Source organism: Schistocerca cancellata, chromosome 9 (assembly GCF_023864275.1).
Source record: "Schistocerca cancellata isolate TAMUIC-IGC-003103 chromosome 9, iqSchCanc2.1, whole genome shotgun sequence".
Lineage (NCBI taxonomy): Eukaryota > Metazoa > Arthropoda > Insecta > Orthoptera > Acrididae > Schistocerca > Schistocerca cancellata.
In genome coordinates this window covers 303,738,468-303,759,412 of record NC_064634.1, presented here as the reverse complement: position 1 = coordinate 303,759,412, position 20,945 = coordinate 303,738,468, and the positions used below count along the sequence as shown (strand labels likewise).

Below are 20,945 nucleotides of genomic sequence, written 5' to 3'. Positions count from 1 at the left end.
GATCCCAACCTTATAATCCTACCTGAAGACAAAGACTCCACCACTTGTTTTGAACCACAAGGATTACCTGGAAGAAGGACTCCGCCAGATGTCAGATACACCCACCTACAAACTTTGCCACAGTGACCCCATTCCAGAAGTTCAACAGAATCTCCAGTCACTGCTGAAATCCTTGGGCCCATACCAAAACCTCTCCCCAGAGTCCATCTCTACTCATCCCCATCGGCATGCAAGTCGCTGAAGTGGCGTCAAATCTAAAGACGTTCACCAGGCGAGCGGTCTACCGGACGGGAGGCCCTCGTCATACGACATTATTATTAGTATACCGCTATTGAACACAACTTATCCCAATGCCCGATGGATTCCAAACTAACAACCTCCTTTCTAGTCGCCATGACCAACTATATCCTCAACCACAATTTCTCCTTCTTTGAAGGCATTACCTACTAACAAACCTGGGGTACAGTTATAGGCACCATCCTATGCTAACCTATACATGAGCCATCGAGAGGAATCCTTCCCATACACATCGAATCTAAACCTCTCACCTGGTTCAGATTCATTGACGACTTCTTTGCAATCTGGATAAAGGGTTAGAACACCCATTTACTTCACCTGGTCCTTCTCAACCCAACAAGCCACCTTCCTGGATGTTTACCACCTCAAAGATAGCTACATCAGTAACACCATCCATATCAAATCTACTAACCACCAGCAATACCTTCACTTTGATGGCTGCCACCCGCTCCATACCAAGAAGTTCCGTCCATACAGCCTAGCCACCCGTGGTAGTCACATCTGCAGTGACAAGCGGTCTCTCTCGAAATATACCAAGGGTCTTACTGAGATCTTCACAGACTAATTATCCTCCTGTAGCGAGTTTAAAATAAGTTGCGACCTTTGACAGTTCAGCACAAAGCGAGTGGAGAGAAGCGTAGTTGCTAGTGTGTCCTGGACACATCAGCAAGTGACCACAGTATAATGCCATGCCTTGCTGGGTGTGGGACCTGTCAGGCTCCCAAAACAGAGAACAGAAAGCCGCGCAAGCTGATAAATCTGCAATCTTTCTCAAACTTTTTACAGAAACTATTTGGTAACAAACTGTTTCTCGCACATCTTACAGTTTAATTCGCCAGCTTCATGATGAACTGGCTATCATTTCGTTAATTGTCAAAACTACTGCAAGAACTTCTTAGTTAGCAGCGAAAAATAGGTATTGCCATGAATTTGTGTTTGGTGCATGATAGGTTACATGTTGCTGCATATTAAGTGTAGATGATATATTGAATTATTCTTTAAACTTTTAAGTAATCACTGTGTTTTCAATTTCAAGAAAAATTAATGTATTCAAAGCACTCTGTGACAAACTCCTGAGTCAGGGAAAAAACTAGAATAAAATATTCATTACTCCCTCATATCTCATAAATAGTCCGAGATATCCAAACAAGATTTTGTCAAATGATAGCACTAAAGATGAGAGTGTTTCGCCGTATCATTAATATGATATACTTCCATATCTACCGCAATAAACAACTATAGATCTTTTGAAGCAAGTAATGTAATTGAGAGCCATTGCTAGCTGGTGAAATGAGAAATGCTATTAGTTTTGTGACAATATAAGCTAAGAAATTACAATTTTATTTCTATACTAAGAATGGGCTGTTTCATAAGCTACTGACCAGACTAGCACTCAGTGTAATAATACACCATTTCAGGATTATGTTGCAATTTCAAATGCAATGGAGTGTTAATGAGATGAATATTTCTGAACTCTGTTGCATTTTGACAAAAGAAGCAGATTTTAACATGGCAAGAAGAGAAGTTACGTATTCGTCAAAACTCATCAGTCCTTCATGAATCAATGTCTCCTGAACTGTAGACTCAGTATGACTGACATATCAAGACCAGTCCTGTTGTGCAAGATTTACAGTGGCTTCTTTGGTGAGCATTTCAACCTCACTGAGCGTAAACTACTGCTTGTTTTCTGCCACATTACTTTTCACCTAGGCCCATATACTCCGTTAGATTTTAATGAACATGATACAGAGGAAGCCTGATTCAACTATTCCCTTTACCATTAGCCACTTCATCTACCCTACAGTGTTAGGTTTTGGCTACAGCTCTACAAGTTTCATTACCTTCGCCTTATACATGCTAGGTTCACCTTTATCTGCTGGAACATTTCTTTGTACTCACTAATTCTACTGTCCTTCAATGCATTGTTGGAGCTTTATGCATCACAACAGAGTGGTAATGCGTTTTATCCATTACTACTGTAGAATTCCAAGGAATATTTTGCAGCAGAACTTTATCTTCCCAGCCCACGAACCTGTTCTCGGACAATACTCTTATTGAAAACCTCTTATTCACATGTACTGCACTGTTATTAATGTAACGCCAACACACATTACAACGGGATCTGACGAACATCGATGCATCTAACACATGCCATTTATTCATGGTCTGGCAAAAGGGGCTCGTTACCCGCCGATCCGCTGGCGGCGTGGTAGGGAAATCTGGCTCGCCATTGGTGTTATCTGGGCAACAGGGTCACGTCCCTATCCAGTCAGCCAAACATCAGAAGTCGCAACTAATTTTAAATGCACTATAACCATGTAGAAAAACCAATATCTCATACCTTGTCTTTCCTATCTCCCACTAGTTCCCTAAGCCCCACCGTCCAGCCACAGAGGAGCATCTCTCTTTTAACTCTGTACTCAGTACCATCCAGGATTGGAGCAGCTGAATTACATTCTCCACCAGGGTTTCGACTACCTCTCATTGTACCCTGAAATGAGAGATGTCCTGCCCTCCCACAATGGTATTCCACTGTCCCCCAAACCTACACAATATATTCGTCCATCTCTACACAATGCCTGCTCCCAACCCCTGACCTCATGGTTCATACCCTGTAATAGACCTAGATACAAGACCTGTCTCATACATCCACCACCACCTACTCCAGTCTGGTCAGGAACATCACCTGTCCCATCTAAGGCAGGGCTACCTGCGAAACCAGTCATGTGATCTACAAGTTAAGCTGCAACCACTGTTGTGCATTCTATGTGGGAGTGACAACCAACAAGATGTCTGCATGAATGGCCACCAACAAACAGGCCAAGAAACTAGTGAACCACCCGGTTGCTGAACATGCTGCCAACATGACATCTTACCGACTGTTTCACAGCCTGGACCATATGGATCTTTCCCACCAACACCAGCTTTTCTGAATTGCACAGGTGGGAACTTTCCCTGTAACATATCCTACATTCCTGTAACCTTCCTGGTCTCAATCTTCATTGGTCATCATCCTCACCCATCCAACTTCCCTGCTCCCATTCCAGCAGTATACAGCCCTCATTCCACTATCACACCCAGTCTATTTCTCTCCTTTTTCCACTGTCCCTCTCCCCTACCCTCCCCTATGTCTAACCTCCCAACTGGACATAACTGCACTACCCTCTCCACCTCATCCCTGCACACTCCCTAGCAGCACTACACTGCCACCCCTACACCCTACTATCCCTCCCCACCACACCCTAGCCAGTTCCTTACCCCCACTCCAATCACACACTGGTGCTGCTGCTCGTAGTGTGGCTGGTTGGTTGGTTTAAAGGCGAGAGAAGGGACCAAACTATACGAGGTCATCGGCCCCTTGTTCCTAATAAAACAATGCCACAAGTGTGAGAATAAAACTGGCTAAACATATAACACAAAACGGAAAGAAAGGAAAAACCACAACAACGAAGGGAAGGCAACGAACACTAAAAGGAACAAAAGAGGACAAGAAAACAACAGAGACACTAAAAACATAAAAGAGTAAAACATGAAAGCAGATTATTGTGGCTGGCCAATCACGAGAATAAAAACGGAAAGCCAGCCACTCTGCAACATATTAAAACCTCCACCCCATAAGCACTAGGGTGGAGGACACGGACAAAGGACATGTGCTAAAACCTACACATAAGTATAAAACCATCTCTCACGGATAAAAAGTAAAACTAAAGCTGCTGCGGAGGCATTGTCGCCAAACACTGAAGGCAGGGTGCTGGGAAAGTTAAAAAGTCTGCCACAGAGCGGCTAAAAGTGGGCAGTCCAGCAAGAGGTGGACAACTGTCATTTGGGAGCCACAGCAACACCGAGGTGGGTCCTCTCAACTGAGGAGGTAACCACGTGTGAGCCACAGATAGCCAAAGTGGAGCAGACAAAGGACAACTGATTCCCTGCGAGAACCACACAGGGAAGACTTGCACACATTCGCAGTCTCCTTAATGACACGCAGTTTAGTGTGCATACTGTTATGCCATTCCTTGCTGCGTAAGAAAGAACGCAGGTCAGTTTCAGAGATGCTCATCTCCAGGAGCAGTTTCCACGTAGCCTGTTTGGCCAGCCTGCGAGCAAGTTCATTGCCTGGGATTCCAACATGTGGGGTCCAAACAAACACCATTGTATGACAGGACTATTCCAGGGCAGAGATGGATTCCTGGATGTTCGCTACAAAAGGACGGCGATGGTAGCATTGGTCGATAGCTTGTAAGCTGTTCAGGGAGTCAGAACAGAGAAGAAACGACTCACCAGAACAGGAACTGATGTACTGAAGTGCACGAGATATGGCCACAAACTCTGCAGTGAATACACTGCAGGAATGCTGTTCAATATGGCCACTGTGGACATAGGCGATACCAACATTACCATCAACCATCGAGCCATCAGTCTAAACTTCAGAGCCCCGGAAAATGTCACGAATCGAGAGAAAGTGACAGCGAAGAGTGGCAGGGTTAACGAAGTCCTTAGGGCCATGTGAAAGGTCCAGATGAAGCTTTGAGGCGTACGTGAATGGACGTCAAGTAGAGGTGGTAAAGGGAAGGACTTCAGTTCGGAAGGTAGGGATCGCATGCAAACCGCTATCGTGAGCCCTGACCTGGGCTGCCGATGCGGGAGATGAACTGCCATGAGTTGGAAAAGGAGACGGTAATTCGGATGCTTCTGAGAACTATGACTGTGTGCAACGTAACTGGCGAGCAGTAGTGCAAGTCGGATCTGCAATGAAGGGACTCTGGCCTCCACCAGGACTCTAGTCACCAGACTCATTCAAAAAACTCCAGTCGCTAGGCGAATGTCACAGTCGTGCACGGAGTCGAGTAAACACAACGCTGACAGCGCCGCTGAACCATAAACCAGACTCCCATAGTCAAGGCAGGATTAGAGCTGCAGCAGTGTAGAGCAATCTGCAGCCCAGTTTGTGTTGCTCAACCAGCAGAGCATTGAGGTGCTGCCAGCACATCCACTTAAGCTGACGAAGGTGAGGTAGCGAACTTAACTGGGCGTCGAAAACCAGTCCTAAGAATCGATATGTCTCCATCACAGTGAGTTGATCATCATTAGAATGAAGTTCAGGTTCCAGATGAACTGTACGACACTGACAGAAGTGCATGACACAACTTCGCGGCTGAAAACTGGAAACTGTGGGCTAGAGCCTTGTGAATGGCTCCCTGTAGGCACTGCTCAGCAACACCAGTACTGGAGGAGCAGTATGAATGGCAGAAGTCATCCGCATACAGAGAAGGGGAGACTACGGCCCTACAGCTGCTGCTAGGCCGTTAATGGCCACTAAAATTAGAGATGCACTCAATACAGAGCTCTGCAGAATGCCATTCTCCTGAATACAGGAACTATGGGAGGCACCAACTTGGACACAGAAAATACACAGTGACAGGAAGTTTTGGATAAAAATCGGGAGCGGGCCCTGGAGACCCCACTCATAAGATGTGGCAAGGATATGTCGCGAGGGCATGCCGTATGCTTTACAGAAGTAAAGAAAGACTGCAATCAGGTGTTGGTGTCTGGAAAAGGCTGTTCGGATGGCAGACTCCAGGGACACAAGATTATCAACGGTAGGGCAATCCTGGCTGAGGCCGCCCTGACATGGAGCCAGTAGGCCATATGACTCCAGGACCCAACCCAGCCGACGCACCAGAAGTTCCAGCAGCTTACAGAGAACATTGGTGAGGTTAATGGACCAATAGCTGTCCACATCAAGTGGATTTTTATCAGGTTTTGGCACCAGAATGATGGTGCTTTCCCACCACCGCAATGGAAAGACTCCATCGCATCAGATCCGATTGAAGATGACAGAGATATCACTTGTAGTCCTTTTTATAATATTGTTACATTCCATCCTCAATTTTCCATTGTTTGATTTGATTATTTATTCACCACATTAATCCTCCTATTGGAAAAATCATAAAAATACCAAAACACATGCACAAATGCAGCACTCCTACCTTCTCTGGCAAGTTGACTGTTGCTCAGCCAGCACAGTTTTCTGCAATGGCTTTAAGCTGATACGTACACAAGTGGCAGTCTTACTTTTTTCTATTTCTCAGGAAAATAAGCATATATGGACCCCATGACTATCAGCCCCATCAAACATGAACTTCAGGGACGGTTTTCACAAAAATTAGATAGGGTGTACACAGGTTAGTTATCTTAATATTAGATTTTAGGTGGTGTGCCAAATTTGAACGTAACTGGTTCGCCATGTTTGAGATGCTCCCCTTGTAGTGTGTTCAAATGTTAGTGCAGAAAACTACTTAACCTACAAGTTCATAAAAGCTATTGCTTAGAGCTATGTTTTTCCTAATAAGCTAAACAATAATTTAACAGAAACCAACATTAGTTTATCAGTAATTTTGACATTTGTGCATGAACTCACAAGCACTCAAAAACTTGTCAGAAGCAACTATGGAAGTCACTGAAGTTACTATCATGAAAGAAATATTGTATTCTGTAATGAAATCAACATTTTGTCTTCATCCCTGGGTAATACTGATATGATACAATCACCAAATCAGTGACCAATGAGAGAACTTTAATATTGGCCATGTTTTGACTGCAGTTAAACATTAACAGTGGAACGCAGCTTCGACCAGGCCTTTTTTTGAAACCTGCTCAGTAATAATTTCTACTGATGATCTTCAATACAGAAGTAACTTGCACAATTTGTAGTGGAACTACGTACTAAGGTTATAACATTAGAAGCCAGCAAGTTTCTGGATATAAATGCCCTTCCAGCAAAAGGAGCCTAACTATACATTTAGTAAATATTTGTTGCATTAAGTATCTTTATAGCCAATTGTGGAAGAAAAATTTAGCACCTTCTGTCTCCAGACTGCAGTCAACAGTAGATCACAGCCAACTTACACATCCACACGTAAATGGTGGAATATAGGCTAAATAATGGAAGGAGTAAAGTTTGTAACTCTGTATAACTTAGGTGTTTGATCCCTGATAGAGACATGAATAAGACTGAACATTCCTAATCTAGCAGACAACCTTAAGTTTTCGTATGATTGCCCTTCAAATCTTAACAGCTGATATCTGGACTGAGCCACCTGCTATTTAAAAGCAAGTGGAACTGCTCAAGATTTTAAGTTAGAACATTTCTTTAAAATTATTAGAAGAATGCAAACAAATAAGAATGCCACAGCCAAAGTCCACTTATGGTGTCAGCAGCTTTTGCACTGCATGCTGATATTAGGAATTTGTTTAGTCATCGCCAACAGTAAGTATACAGTAGCCAATTAGGATCACTAAATAATGATTCCTTTTGAGATAAGATACAAGTTGGAGAAAGCTGTTTCCAGTATGACCTGGTTATGATTTTTTAAAAGTTTGTTACTAATTTTCATATTTATTCAGCAAATGGAAAAGATTAGATGCACTGACAGACCTGTAATATGGCGTGAAGACTAGATTAGATTGCATTTCAACAATCAGTTTGCAAGTTGCCAATTTCAATGAATCTATGCAAAAATATGATTGCACAAATAGACTAACGCATAGTATAGCCTAAGAAATACATTCATCACTGCACTAAGCCACTTTTATACCTTATTTTTCCAATTTTGCCAAAATGTGACGATGTGATTGCATTTTAATCTATTAAAACAGCAAACCTCTAAGAACCATAGAAAATTATGGATCATTATTCTGATAAACTACCAACAACCCATTGCAGATCACATTTCTGAGCTCCATTCGTTAATCGTATGAATTGTTACCAATGATGGCACATTATGCTATAGCTACTAAGTGTTACTTAACCAAATATCACAGAGCATTTCTGAGATACATTCAGGGCCAAATGTACATGGAATCTGACCTTATATTAACAAAAATGACCTCATATCAAGGTTAACTTTGAAATCTTATCTAAACAGCAATACAAGAGTACATCACCATGAAGTAGGATACTATTTGACAGGCAAAAATTTGCAGATCAAAGACAAGTTCAACTGTAATTGTCAGTTTACGAAGTGATGAGATTCTTAAACAATGCTTTTGTTTTAAGCAAGTACAAATTATAATACTAAAGAACATGTCTTATGAATAAAAAATTACTAAAGTTTGTGACTACACCACTCCCACATTGTTGAAGCTATTTTTTCCGATTACTTCTTGTTGGCAACTCAATTTATGCAATTCGTTTAAAGGCTTTTTACAGACACTTAGCAGAAGAGTAAGATAGTAAAATCAGCATCAGAATACACTCACCAACATGAGTGGCACACAGCTGTTCCTCAGTTTGCACTTGAGACAACCAACACAACTGTCTCTACGAAGGACCACACGCTGCTGGTGACGCTCTTTTACAATAACAGTGACTGTGAGTAGCTCTGAAGAAGTTCCAGACATGTTATGAAAAAGAGCATGGGCCTGATATCACAAAATTCAAAAAGAAAGGTTCTTTTTGAGAGCAATGTGGCAGAGGGAGGAAAGCAGTCGATTCCATATCGGTCAAAGGTGTGGCCACAGCATTGCAGAAGGGGTGGAGTGGCAGTTCGCAAACATGAACTGTGCAGCGAATTGCAAGAATGCTAGTCATTTCTGCAAGAATGGTGCATAAAAATCTACAAAATGTCCTGCAGTTCTGTCTATACATAATCACCTGTGTTCAGGTGTTTCTTACTGCTGCCCCGCCACTGAGACAAATGTTCACACTGCAATTTCTTGCTCGCATGGAAATGGACAATGAATGGCCAAGGAAAATTCTCTGGACAATTCCCATTTCTATATCTTAGGACATGTCAATACACATAATTTCAAAATATGGGCAACAGAAAATCCACATGTACATCAAGCAATACTACATTCTGCAAAGGTGACCGTGTGGTGCAGGTTGATGCCACTGTTTGTTGTATGACCAGAAGATTTTGAAAGGATAAGTCCTGCAGTTCCTGTTGCCTATACAGTCAATGTTAAGCACTATGAGAGTCTTTTGCACACAAGTCTTTCCAACCTTTCCACAGCGTGGATGTGTAGGTACGACCATTTTTATGCAAGGCATCATTACTTCGTACATTGCACAGCCAATGAAATAGCTACAGCAGTCATTTTGGAAATGCCAGCATTATTTACCATCATTGCCCTACAGCCTGGCTGTCCATATCACATCTTAATCCACGTGACTTCTGGCTGTTGGGTGATCTGAAAGGTGTGTTCAACCCTTGAATTACCAACATAGCTGAAATGAAGTCACACACTGTGCAAAATTCTAAACATGACCCTCAAGACACTTCAATCTGTCATGTGACATGCCGTTTCTCGATTTCAACTTGCAGCAGTAAAGTATGAACTGCATACTAAACAGGTCTTGCACCAGTCTCTCGATAATTAGAAACCGATGTCGTTTTGCTTTTTATGTGATTTTTGGCCCATGACAAGTAGAAACCAATGTCATTCTTTTTACTCAGTTTTTGGCCTCAGGACAATTAAAAACCACTTCTTCCCATCCAACATGGTACGACCTTGGTGGAAAGGCTTACGTAACAGTACCACTACTGTTGATGATCAAACTTTTACACACACACACACACACACACACACACACACACACACACACACACACACACACACACACACTATTAGGAAGGTGTGAAGTGCAATTCAAACTGTAGTCATCATATTGCGACTCACCTGTCATTTGTAGCTGACCCCCATATACATTAAAGACACTTACAGCACCATCAATTGGTAAAATTTTTATTGAATTTATTTTAGTTCCATGAAGTTTCCCCAGCATCAGTAATATGTCATTCAAATTTGACTTTCTGATCAGCGGTTCAATTTCTAGTTTTTTGAAACTATGGACACATTGCATATGGATTTTAACAGCATCCAATAATGATTGTACATCCCTCATAAATGTTCTCTTGGCTCATAACTATAAAATCCGTATCAAATTTTTAACCACCAAACACATGCTTTAGAGATCTAGATATGTGTTTATCAATAAAACATAAGCAAGCATTAATATATCATTTAGCAAAGTGATATTCATCAGAGTGATTATACAATGGTACCAGTTGGTAGGTTCAGGGAGAGGAACAGACAGAGAGGTCATCGGTCTATCAGATCAGGGAAGGATGGGGAAGGAAGTCAGCCATGCTCTTTTACAGAAACTGTCCCAGGAAACAATTTAGGGAATTCACGGAAAACCTAAATCAGGATGGCTGGAAGCGGGTTTGAACCATTGTCCTCCCGAATGCTCCCGTGTGCTAACCACTGCACCGCATCGCTTGATAATGGTACCAGTAGCTCAGCTGCATTCTGGCATGAAAAACGGGGGACCTCAGATTTGAAAAAGATCAGTTCTCAGGATTTTTCCATTTGATACTGCTTTGTGGTATCAGTCATGAAAATACTTACAACAGTACATACTTTCCATTTACCAAATCATCTGGGTCACTGCAGTGGACATTTGTGAGCAAACACCTACATGATGTGACGTACGTACTGTTTCCATTCTTTTTTAGTAAATCTATGTCAACTGAGGACGACAATCCTAAAGAACTCCCCACACATTCCGTGAAAGGGTGAACCACTTCTTCAAATAAAATGATAAATCATTCAAGCTAAGGTTTCACTTGGGTACAAATACTGTGCAGCAGTTGAGGTTGAGAATGAACCTGCTGAAATCAACCAGCCACTAAATCCAATGTGCATGTTAATTTTAACATGCAAATTTTGTGCTACACGACATTTTTCAGGTGGTGGTTGTTTAACGCATATATAGCAACAGCTTGCACAGATTTGTCCATAAGATATCAGCATGCTTTGCGTCATTGAAGAAAGATTGATTAAAATGTCTATGGAAGAAAATGAAGTAAGAAACAGCACAACTTTTTATCAAGTAGTGCATTTACCTGGTGGTTCAGGCACTACAGACTATACCCATATACCCACCAAATCATCTTGTGCAAAAAGTGCAACGATTTAGGAGTCATCACTGGTGGTTTTCGTTAAACAAGACATCTCAGATGCTGAGTGGGGACATTTAAATATGGCGTAGTTAGGATCTGCCCACCACAGCAACATTTTCAGAAATTCATGTAAAAGCCAAGTTGGAAATGGAGAGATTCTAAAAGGTGTGTGTCTAGAAGACACTGGCTATCAGTATTGGAGGTATCATGGCACTGCTATTCGCCTGAGAAACAGCAGCTTAGCAAACCTACAATAGGGTCCATAAGTAAGCCAGATCAGCAGTCTTAAGAATGTTGAGTTCACAAAAATAATTTCCCTGTTTGAAGTTAAAGGCCATACTGTGCGGTACTTAGTTGCAAAATTTGTCTTTCACAATTTAGCTGCCAATCCATCTGTGTAGAGGAGAGTATGAAGAAATTCCAGTATCTGTAGTATTTCCAGCAACAAATTATCATATAGAGAGAAGTTTGAAGGTCACTACTTTTTCCTCCCTTATGACATGACACCTATGATAAATACTGTGTATCCAAGATGTACAGCAGAACCTCATCCAGTTGATTCAAGTCTGGATATGCTTGAGAGTGTCAAATTTGACATCCAGTCCATGTTTATAAACAATCTGCCTTCAACAAGTACTACATGAGGTATGAAGGATGTAACTATTGTCAAACAATATAATCAATGTAAATAACCAAAATCGTTTACATCACCTATGTACAGTTCATTTACTAAACTAATTCAGTGTTTTTCAGACACAATACCCCTATGTATATACATTGTTTCAATTCAAGATACGCTGCATACCTAGAAATAAGTAATCACACGCAGACTAATGGGGGGGGGGGGGGGGGGGAAAGCAATTGTATGTGTGTATGAACATTTCTGCACACTACCTGCTGTTCTACATATGGGCTCAACCTAGTCAAAAACCAATCATAAAATTTAAAACAATTCTAACCATTACCATTACTTTGCTCTCACCCAGTGACAAGTACCTAGCGATATGTAACAATATCCAGAAACTTTTTGTTAACTGATTGGCTGCAGAAGCAACTATAGTTGACATTAACAGCAAACACTCTGACTACAACGAAAATCAAGCCATTTTATAAAGGATACAATTAAGATTTTCAAGATCTGTGTTTACTAAAGAAGTGTCTAAACATCTCAGAATTTGGCCACCCCACTAACACACTGAAGATACAAGTTGGAACAGGAAATATACAGTTACAGTTAGAGTGCGAAAATGGACACCACCTGAAGATTCAGCTGTTCTAACAGATCCGATACCGATAGTACATAGTAATGAAGAATTACACTTTAAGGGACTCACCCATGAATCCTGCTGGGTAGTTCGGATCTGTACGGACTTTTCCATCGACTTTTATTAGCCGCTGCATAACTATCTTCGTCACTTCACTGTTTGTCAGCGCATACTTGAGTCTGTTTCGAAGGAAGATGACCAAAGGCAGCGACTCTCTAAGCTTGTGAGGGCCAGTGCTGGGTCTTGGCGCATAAACACCACCAAGTTTGTCCAACATCCATGCCTTCGGCGCATTTAGACGCTTCAAATGTTTCTTGGGCCCGCGAGCCTGAAAACGAAGAGTGCATTATTCCCAATTCACAAATATTTCTACTATGAAATAACATACCATCTGTGCCGTCATCCATAACCTCAAGTGTTTTTCAGGCGTCCTCTTATAGGAATAAGCAGTAACGGTACCAAATTGCAACAATAGTCAGGTAATTATATTTCTTCCCAATTCTGAACTCTTTAGAGTTTTCTAGCTTCGCAGCGAGGCGGAAAAAGAAAAATCACAAAACGAGTCCTAAACCATCTCACATGTTAAATAAACTACGATACACAAATTTCGTAAGATTTCGAATCGCAATAATTTCCAAACATTCGAGGAGTTCAAAAATTAAAAATATCAAAATGCAAGCAAATCTTACAACTACGATGATTATTGATATATTGCAGTTTAGTTATTTCACACTCACCATTGCTGCTACTGTACCGGAAAAGGATGGCCACTACCAAGGATTGTATAATTGGCTGGGTTACAAAGATTCTTATATCGTCGTGCTGCTGATGTCAACAATCTCTGACTTGATCAAACAAAACCCTAATACCAAAATGCTCTAACTTTAGACATATGATTCAGTTCATAAGTTTTACCAACACTTATTTATCATTTTTACCCCAATATGTACTTGTTCGTAATTCGCGAGTTGCAATATTCATCTGAAGTTAATTATATTATCGATAGCAAAGGGGGGGAGTGTCAGTTAAACATGGCTACATGGGCAGACGACAGGTTTGGAATGGATGATGCAGACAAATCCGATACATCGCTGGATAACATATTATTATCCGATGACATACAGGAGTGTATTAATGATTTTGACATCCCAGTCATGGGCAAAGTATTTGAACAACTGCCAGTATATACGACTTCAAAACTGTCAGATGAAAATACTCCGGAGTCCTCTACGTACCTCGGCCAGTTACACTCAAACGATGAAAACGCTGGGTATGAAGGGTTGTTTGTTTTTGTTCACGTGTTCCTGCGTGGTGTTTACAGTGATATGGTTCATCTGAATTTATACGTATCATTTTATTCTTTAGTTACATTTGCTGCTGGGACTTGACAATAATTACTCGCGCGTGAATTAACAATTCAAATGAGAGATAATCTGTCTAATTCCTTCTGGATGTACGACACAATCTGTTCATAGACAATGACTAACAACACTGCGTAGTACTAACAACGATTATGTTCGTTAATGTTTGACCAACAACAAAAATCAGGAAACATTGTTAATAGTTTGAAACAATTTATGCAGGTATATTCATCATACCATCAGCTCTGATCAAATATACATGCATATCAACCCAGGAAATTCCGGGAAAATGCCAGAGCATCCATCTCATGCTACTATAACAATAGAATCCACAGATCCTGCCACAAACAGGAGAGAAATTAAAAGGTATCATTGCGAATATGACGGTTGTAGCCGTACATATAGTACTGTTGGGAACCTCCGTACTCATATGAAAACTCACAAAGGTAACCTGTGCAGTTTGACTTGTTAATACGTTAGAACCATAGTGTTGTGTATTGGCACAGATTGACAATGTCTCATTTTTAGGGGAGTACAGATTCAAATGTTCAGAGCCTAGTTGTGGAAAGGCTTTCCTTACATCCTATAGTTTGAAGATACATATTCGTGTACACACAAAGATAAAACCATTTGAATGTAATCATGATGGCTGTGAAAAAGCTTTCAATACTCTATACAGGTAAGCAGACTTGAAGAAGAAAACGTTTTATTTATCCATAGCTTGCCAGATTTTGAATATTTGTTTCATATTGTATGTAGACTGAAAGCACACCAAAGACTCCACAGTGGAAATACCTTTAATTGTGGCAGTGAAGGTTGCCTAAAATTCTTCACCACCTTAAGCGACCTTAAGAAACACGTACGGACGCATACACAGGAACGGCCATACAAGTAAGTAGTACATAATTCAGGCAATAGCAGTGTGAGTATTTGATGTGAGAGTCAGCTGTCTGAAGTCTCATGATGTCAAGAATTGAATGATAAAATATGGATGTGGTTGACAGTAATGATTATCTGAGATTCGAAATTCTCTCTATGCACTAGGTCGTTTGACTTTTGTTTTTCCTATTGTATGGCTGTTTGACTGTGTGCTGCAGAAAAAACTGTTGTTTGGTTTTCAGTGGCTTCTGTTCTCGAAATCTAAAAGTGCAAAAAAATAGAAAGCCTTGTATGGTTTTCTCTGTGAACTCTATGGTAGACACTTTTATGATGTTTGAAAACTATGTACCTAAAGCAGCGTAGGTCACCAACTTTTACTCATTTTTGTTTCTTCTCCTGAAAGCAAGTCAATAAATCGTATACTTCAGTCATTTTTGTTTACTAATGCCGTATAGAATAATAAAACAATGGTAACCTGCCTCACAGAAATATCGTAAAATTTCATGACAGCAATCATTAGCAGCCTTAATTAATGTAATGAAATCATTCTGAAAAAAATGCTTTAACACACAACATCTTAATTCCACTGATGAGCCAATAAAAAAATTGAGTTTTTTGCTACAGTTTTTCATTAAATTTCAGAGGTAATTTTCAGTGCATGAAGCAAGTGTGATAAGAATATTGTGTAATGTTCATTCGGGATTGTTTTCTTGGAACTTCTTCATGTGGCAGTTGACAAAAAAAACTTTTCACTGAAAATGACTGTACATTTTACACAACTGCATGAGATGCAAGCGGATTCTTGGTGATACAGTCCACTGATGTACAGCTGATTTTCGGTGTCAAACGGGCACAGTGTTTCTGTTAGCAATGCTAACACCAACATCAAATGTTCTGACAAAGTGACCAACACAACTTACATTACCTCCCACCTTCCGTCTGTCCTACATCTCTAGAATAAAATTCGGTATGCTATCATGTCTACATGCATATCTGCCAAATCACTGGTAGTGTTTGTTGCAGAGGTAGTATCACTGGCATAGCTGTTGACAATCCGCCTGTCTTCTGAAAGAAGCTGTCCAAATATGAACCAAGGATCTACTGTTAAATCACGAGTGCACCTAGTCAGTTAGTTAGTTAGCTAGCTAGCTAGTTAGTACATTCTCAACAAGGTCGGGGAACATGTCCTCAGTATGATTTAAGAGAAGAATGTGGTATTCAGCAACCACAATGATATGTATTCCAATGGGGATGGAGCACAACAGCTATAGTCTGTAAACTCAAGAGTAAGCAGCGCTCATGGTGGGGAAAGTGGCCCTTTCTTTAAAAATGCTGCCACTGTCCCACAGGAGCACCCAAAATCAGTTGTCCATTACCTGTCTAGCAGTATAGATCGGCATGTAGTGATAGACGTTTCTGTTCATGGGATCTTAGTTGTCCGTGTCAGTCAGTTAACTTTGTATACTCACTGATATACTTCAGTATCCAGAAGTGATGGATAATCACCCTGCATTGTAAGAAAATGTGCGGAATACGAAGAAGAGGAGGTATTTATGGAGTAACAAACGTTTGATCGTCTCTAATGTTAAGGAGGCCACACAAAAGAACTGTCTGCTAATATTACCAGTCCCAATCAAAGAGCTGAGATTTATGCAAATGTCAGCCTCACCACAATAGGACACATAAGGAAGGATGCAAAAATAAGCTGCATGGTTTATTGGAGTCGCCATGAAGGGAAACATAATTTTGGGAGGAAACCCATCATTATAGACAGTTCACAAAATCGGTCATTCGACAAACAATGGAGAACTGTTACATAAACCAAAAAAATAGTGTCAATATTATGGAAATTACTTACTGCCGTGAAACAAAAAATACATTTTCCTTGTCAGTATGTCACCACAGATTTAAAGTGCATTCTGCAGCAGGGGTGGCACTACCTTCTGAAACAGCTTATAGTAGTGCCTTGTGACGTAGCTGTGTCGGCAGAGTGGAGACTCGCTCGCTCTTCAGTTTACCGACAGACTATATGCTCCCGTTACTGCCTGTACAGCCACTGTGCCAAACATGAACACTGACTTGGCCAGTGCTCTCCTTCAGGCGTGGAAGGTGTACAGAATGCTGACCTAGAAACAAGGAGGGTATATAAGCCACTTGCATCCACTGTCGCCCCCCCCCCCCCCCCCGCCCCCCATCCTCCCTTTAGGATGTCGTTTTATCAGCTTGATGAAGGTGACAGGTTTGCTCACTTAGATATCTTGCCCATTGAACATGGAGAACTGACTGTACACAAGTGGACTCCTCTCTCAACAATTAGGCTTCAAAAAGTTGAAGTTAGATTTACAATGGTTCCTTCTGTACCATAAAAACATTTCAATATATATACTTTTTTATATTATACATATATATTATTTTATATTTGTAGCATACACACACAAAAAAAATGCTGCTGTTATTGAAATAAAATATTTTTCGCTATTGTGTGTTTGTAGGTGTAAACCATGTGCCCATTTCTAGAAATGAATTGTGTTAAACTTCGTTCCATATAAGTTGAGATCTGTCACGTGATCAATCTGTGGAATATTCAACTCTCAAACTATCAAGAAGTAGTAATTCGCGCCCCACCTCATCCCACACTTTATTGCCAGTCAAGTTTCAAAAGACCATTCATGATTGAAGCTGTGAAAAGCCTACACCCTGTATTAAAATAGTGGTATTATTTGGAGAATTATTAAACAGGGAGTCATGAGTCAAAACTAACACAAATTAAATTCACCAGTTTGACACCATGTGTAAGACATATGAATATTGAATGAAATCATTGAACAACATATTCAGTAGCTGCTTCATAATTGCAGAAGTCATTGGTCTAAAAATTAAATATGCTTAAGCTTACTCTGATAGGTATGCCTATGGCAAAATAGGTTATAGTTTCCAGGGACATGTTCGTTCATTCACACATAGCATTCTAGAAAATCCTATCTTGAAGATCCTTCATGCATGTCAAATGAATCAAGTTATACTAACAGGTAGAAGCAGCCACTGCTGGCTACTCCTGTAAAATATGCTAACAACAAATTATGACTAGTGTCAGTGCATTGGCACTGATAATTATGAGTTTCTTCAGATCACACAGACACCTTACAAGTCACAGACATCATTAGGTTACTGGTATTTAGTAGTTCTTGTTTCTGCTCGCTTTCAAGATGGATATTAAACCCCAGTATGCCTTATTGACACAATCTTTTCTGTTAGTCCACCACACCTGATCCATTTTCTGTATCTAGTCTCTCCTGATCCACTACTTTGATTAAATTTCCTATCTGTTCAGGAATTGAGTGCCATGCCCTTTCAAATCCTGTTTGTTGGGCATTGATGACCACGCAGTTGAGCGTCCCACAAACCAATTGTCATCATCAAATCCTGTTTGCTGTAGTGCTACTGATTGCATTTTTAAAATGTGTGTACACAAGCAGAGGTTGAACTGCAGTCAAGACGAATACTCAGTATCCGTTGTCGGCTTTGACCAGTGACATAATATTTGCCTGCTGTCATGTCGTGTGTGTGTGTGTGTGTGTGTGTGTGTGTGTGTGTGTGTGTGTGTGTGTTGTAGTCATCATGTTGTTTAAAGCATTTATTAGTTTCTCATGTTTCCTATGCCACTGGTGAAACTCAATGATTCATCATGTAGAATATACATTTTTTCTGTTGAACTGTATATTTAAATTTATGTATTTGTCAGTCACATTACATTGTTTGTATCCTGGTAGCTGGTAATTGGGTGTGCCTTTTCTGCTATGAATGTTGTTAAGTCTTTTTATCTACTTTAATTTTGAATGAAAGAAGTTGCTTTAGATTAATACAGCATGACTGTCCACCTTTTGAAAAAGAAATTGATACCTTTTCTTTATTAATTTCTTATAATGAGCCCTGCACAAACCTGAAATAGTGGAATTTGGACATTCCGTTATTTCAATCATAAGTGGTTTAGACTCACGTAGGATGAGTCCTGATTTAGAAGTAGCTCATTTTTTTCTTAATTTTTGTTGATTTACATGTTTTACATTCAAAACTGTGGAAATTGTTTCTTGTAACTCTGCAAAGTTATTCAGTATTTTTTCTTAGATACCACAGTACAGATGCATAGCTCTCAAAAAGACCTTCAATAGTCACTGTCCTCTCTATCCAGCCTCTTCCCTGTTCCCATTCCAGCACTACACAGCCACCATTCCACCACTACACCCAGTCTTTTTATTTTTCTCCTTTTCCACTACTCCCCCCCCTCCCTCCCCACCTCTCCCCTGCCCTCAGTCTAACCTGCAGCACTTCACTGTCTGCCACTCCCACCATACTATCCCTTCCCCCGCCCATTCAGCCTCTTCCTTACCCCCACCTAGTCGCCACTTCCATCTACTCGCAGTGTGGTTTCAGTTGCCTGAGACTGCAGTAGTGTGTGTGTGTGTGTGTGTGTGTGTGTGTGTGTGTGTGTGTGTGTGTGAGTGTGTGTGTGTGTTTTGTTGACAAAGGCCTTAATGGCTCAAAGGCTCAAAGTTATAATTGTGAGAGTCCTTTTGTTGTGCCTATCTGCGACTCGGCATCTCCGCTATATGGTGGGTAGCCACTTTCCTTCTCATAATATTGAAACAAAAGAGGTGTGGAGCTCCACAGATTTGAACCACAGCTTTAGATTGTTACAAAATATATTTTGTGTTCTCACGTGAATAACTCAGTTTATTTATAGACCTGCATTTTCTTCCATATAAGATGATACAAATATAGCGTGTTTTAAAATTATGTACATTTCTAGAGTGCCTCTAAATTGATGAGATGCATGGAGATTGCTTATTCATTGCTTGTAAGAGTGGATACCTTGACATTTTGGTTGCAGACTTGTAAATTTTATTTATGTACGGGTAAATCATTCCATTGTTACAGGTGCCCTGAGGATGGATGCGGAAAGGCATTCACAGCAAGTCATCACCTTAAAACTCACAGTCGCACCCACAGTGGGGAACGTCCATATGCATGTGAACAGTGGGATTGTGGTCGTGCATTCTCCACTCCGCATAGCCTGAAGTCACATTCTAGGACTCATGTGCAGCAACGATGGGAAATTGACACTGGTGAAGGGAATAGGAACAAAGACTGTAACAACAACCAGGTCAGTGTATGCAGGTGTAGTATTTTGGTGTGAGACAAGGAATAGTTGCGCACATGCTTATGAGTTGAATCGACAAATATCAGTTGTGCCCCCTAACATAATGTTCTGGTATGTAACACCACACGTGGGCAAACAGAGAGAGAACAGAGCACCTTTGATAATTGTTTTGTTTCATTTCTGTATTATTTTCTTAAATGTTGATTTGATGATAGACTTACCTGTAGCTTAGCTCAACATATAGGCTAGGTTGGAAAGTGACAGTTTTATTGTGAGATGACTTTTATTTACTTACATATTTATTTCATGTTCCATAGATCTTGTTCGCAAGCCAATTGAAAGGATATAGAACGTGTCAGATTGTACATAGTTTAGATGTAACGTGCATAAATAAAATAAGACACAATGTAAATAAAATATACCCAGTTAACAGAAAGTTTTGGTACACTGAGTAAGCATCAATAATACAGACAGTAAGCAAAGTTAAGCTATGCATTACAATCAGTAAATAAATATGTGAATATTGAATACCAAAATTTTGAATGCCTGAAACAGTACTCAAAATAAGTATTTGTAAAACAGTAGTGGTGGTATTCATTTTCTCTCAAAAATTCATCAGCTACATTAAAAGATTTCTATATTAGGTACTGTTTCAGAATTTGAATGTTGGAAGTTCTTCACAAAGGGATTTGATATGTGGTGGGAATGCTTAATGCTGCAGTAATCAACTCCTTTTTGAACCAGATGTAGACTTTTCATCTCAGTGTGCAAACGGTTTTTGGTACTAGTCTTGTAGCCATATTATTTGCTGTTGTCTTTGTAGAGAGAAAAGTTATTACAGACAAAGGTCAACAGGGGAAAAATAATTACTGTTAGGGGGTGGTAAGGATACCCATATTTCAAAACAAGTATCTAGAAATGTGTCTGTGATGGACACAGTTCTATATTCTGATAGCTTTTTCAGGCAGTGAATGTATTTATTTATTTTGTGATAGGTTGTTTCCTCCATAATATAACA

At 40.3% G+C, this 20,945-nt stretch overlaps 2 protein-coding genes and 1 non-coding gene across 3 annotated transcripts in view; 1 reads left to right on the top strand and 2 right to left on the bottom strand.

Moving 5' to 3' along the window:
- The window catches only part of LOC126100290 (40S ribosomal protein S4), a 34,943-nt gene extending 21,558 nt beyond the window's left edge, over window positions 1–13,385 (bottom strand). Inside the window, exons 1-2 of the mRNA XM_049910897.1 lie at window positions 13,267–13,385; window positions 12,599–12,857 (exon numbers count right to left, since the gene is read on the bottom strand). Coding sequence (XP_049766854.1) covers window positions 12,599–12,857; window positions 13,267–13,269 — 262 coding nt within the window. The 5' untranslated portion in view covers window positions 13,270–13,385. The remainder of the gene's footprint in view (window positions 1–12,598; window positions 12,858–13,266) is intronic.
- LOC126102821 (small nucleolar RNA SNORA16B/SNORA16A family) lies at window positions 6,805–6,939 on the bottom strand. Its single transcript, XR_007523084.1, has one exon. It is a non-coding gene; the product is annotated as a small nucleolar RNA SNORA16B/SNORA16A family (small nucleolar RNA).
- Window positions 13,386–13,560: 175 nt separating the features above from the next.
- LOC126100572 (uncharacterized) overlaps window positions 13,561–20,945 on the top strand; it is a 66,269-nt gene continuing 58,884 nt past the window's right edge. The window contains exons 1-5 of the mRNA XM_049911191.1: window positions 13,561–13,799; window positions 14,113–14,336; window positions 14,419–14,569; window positions 14,650–14,781; window positions 19,705–19,930. Coding sequence (XP_049767148.1) covers window positions 13,561–13,799; window positions 14,113–14,336; window positions 14,419–14,569; window positions 14,650–14,781; window positions 19,705–19,930 — 972 coding nt within the window. The remainder of the gene's footprint in view (window positions 13,800–14,112; window positions 14,337–14,418; window positions 14,570–14,649; window positions 14,782–19,704; window positions 19,931–20,945) is intronic.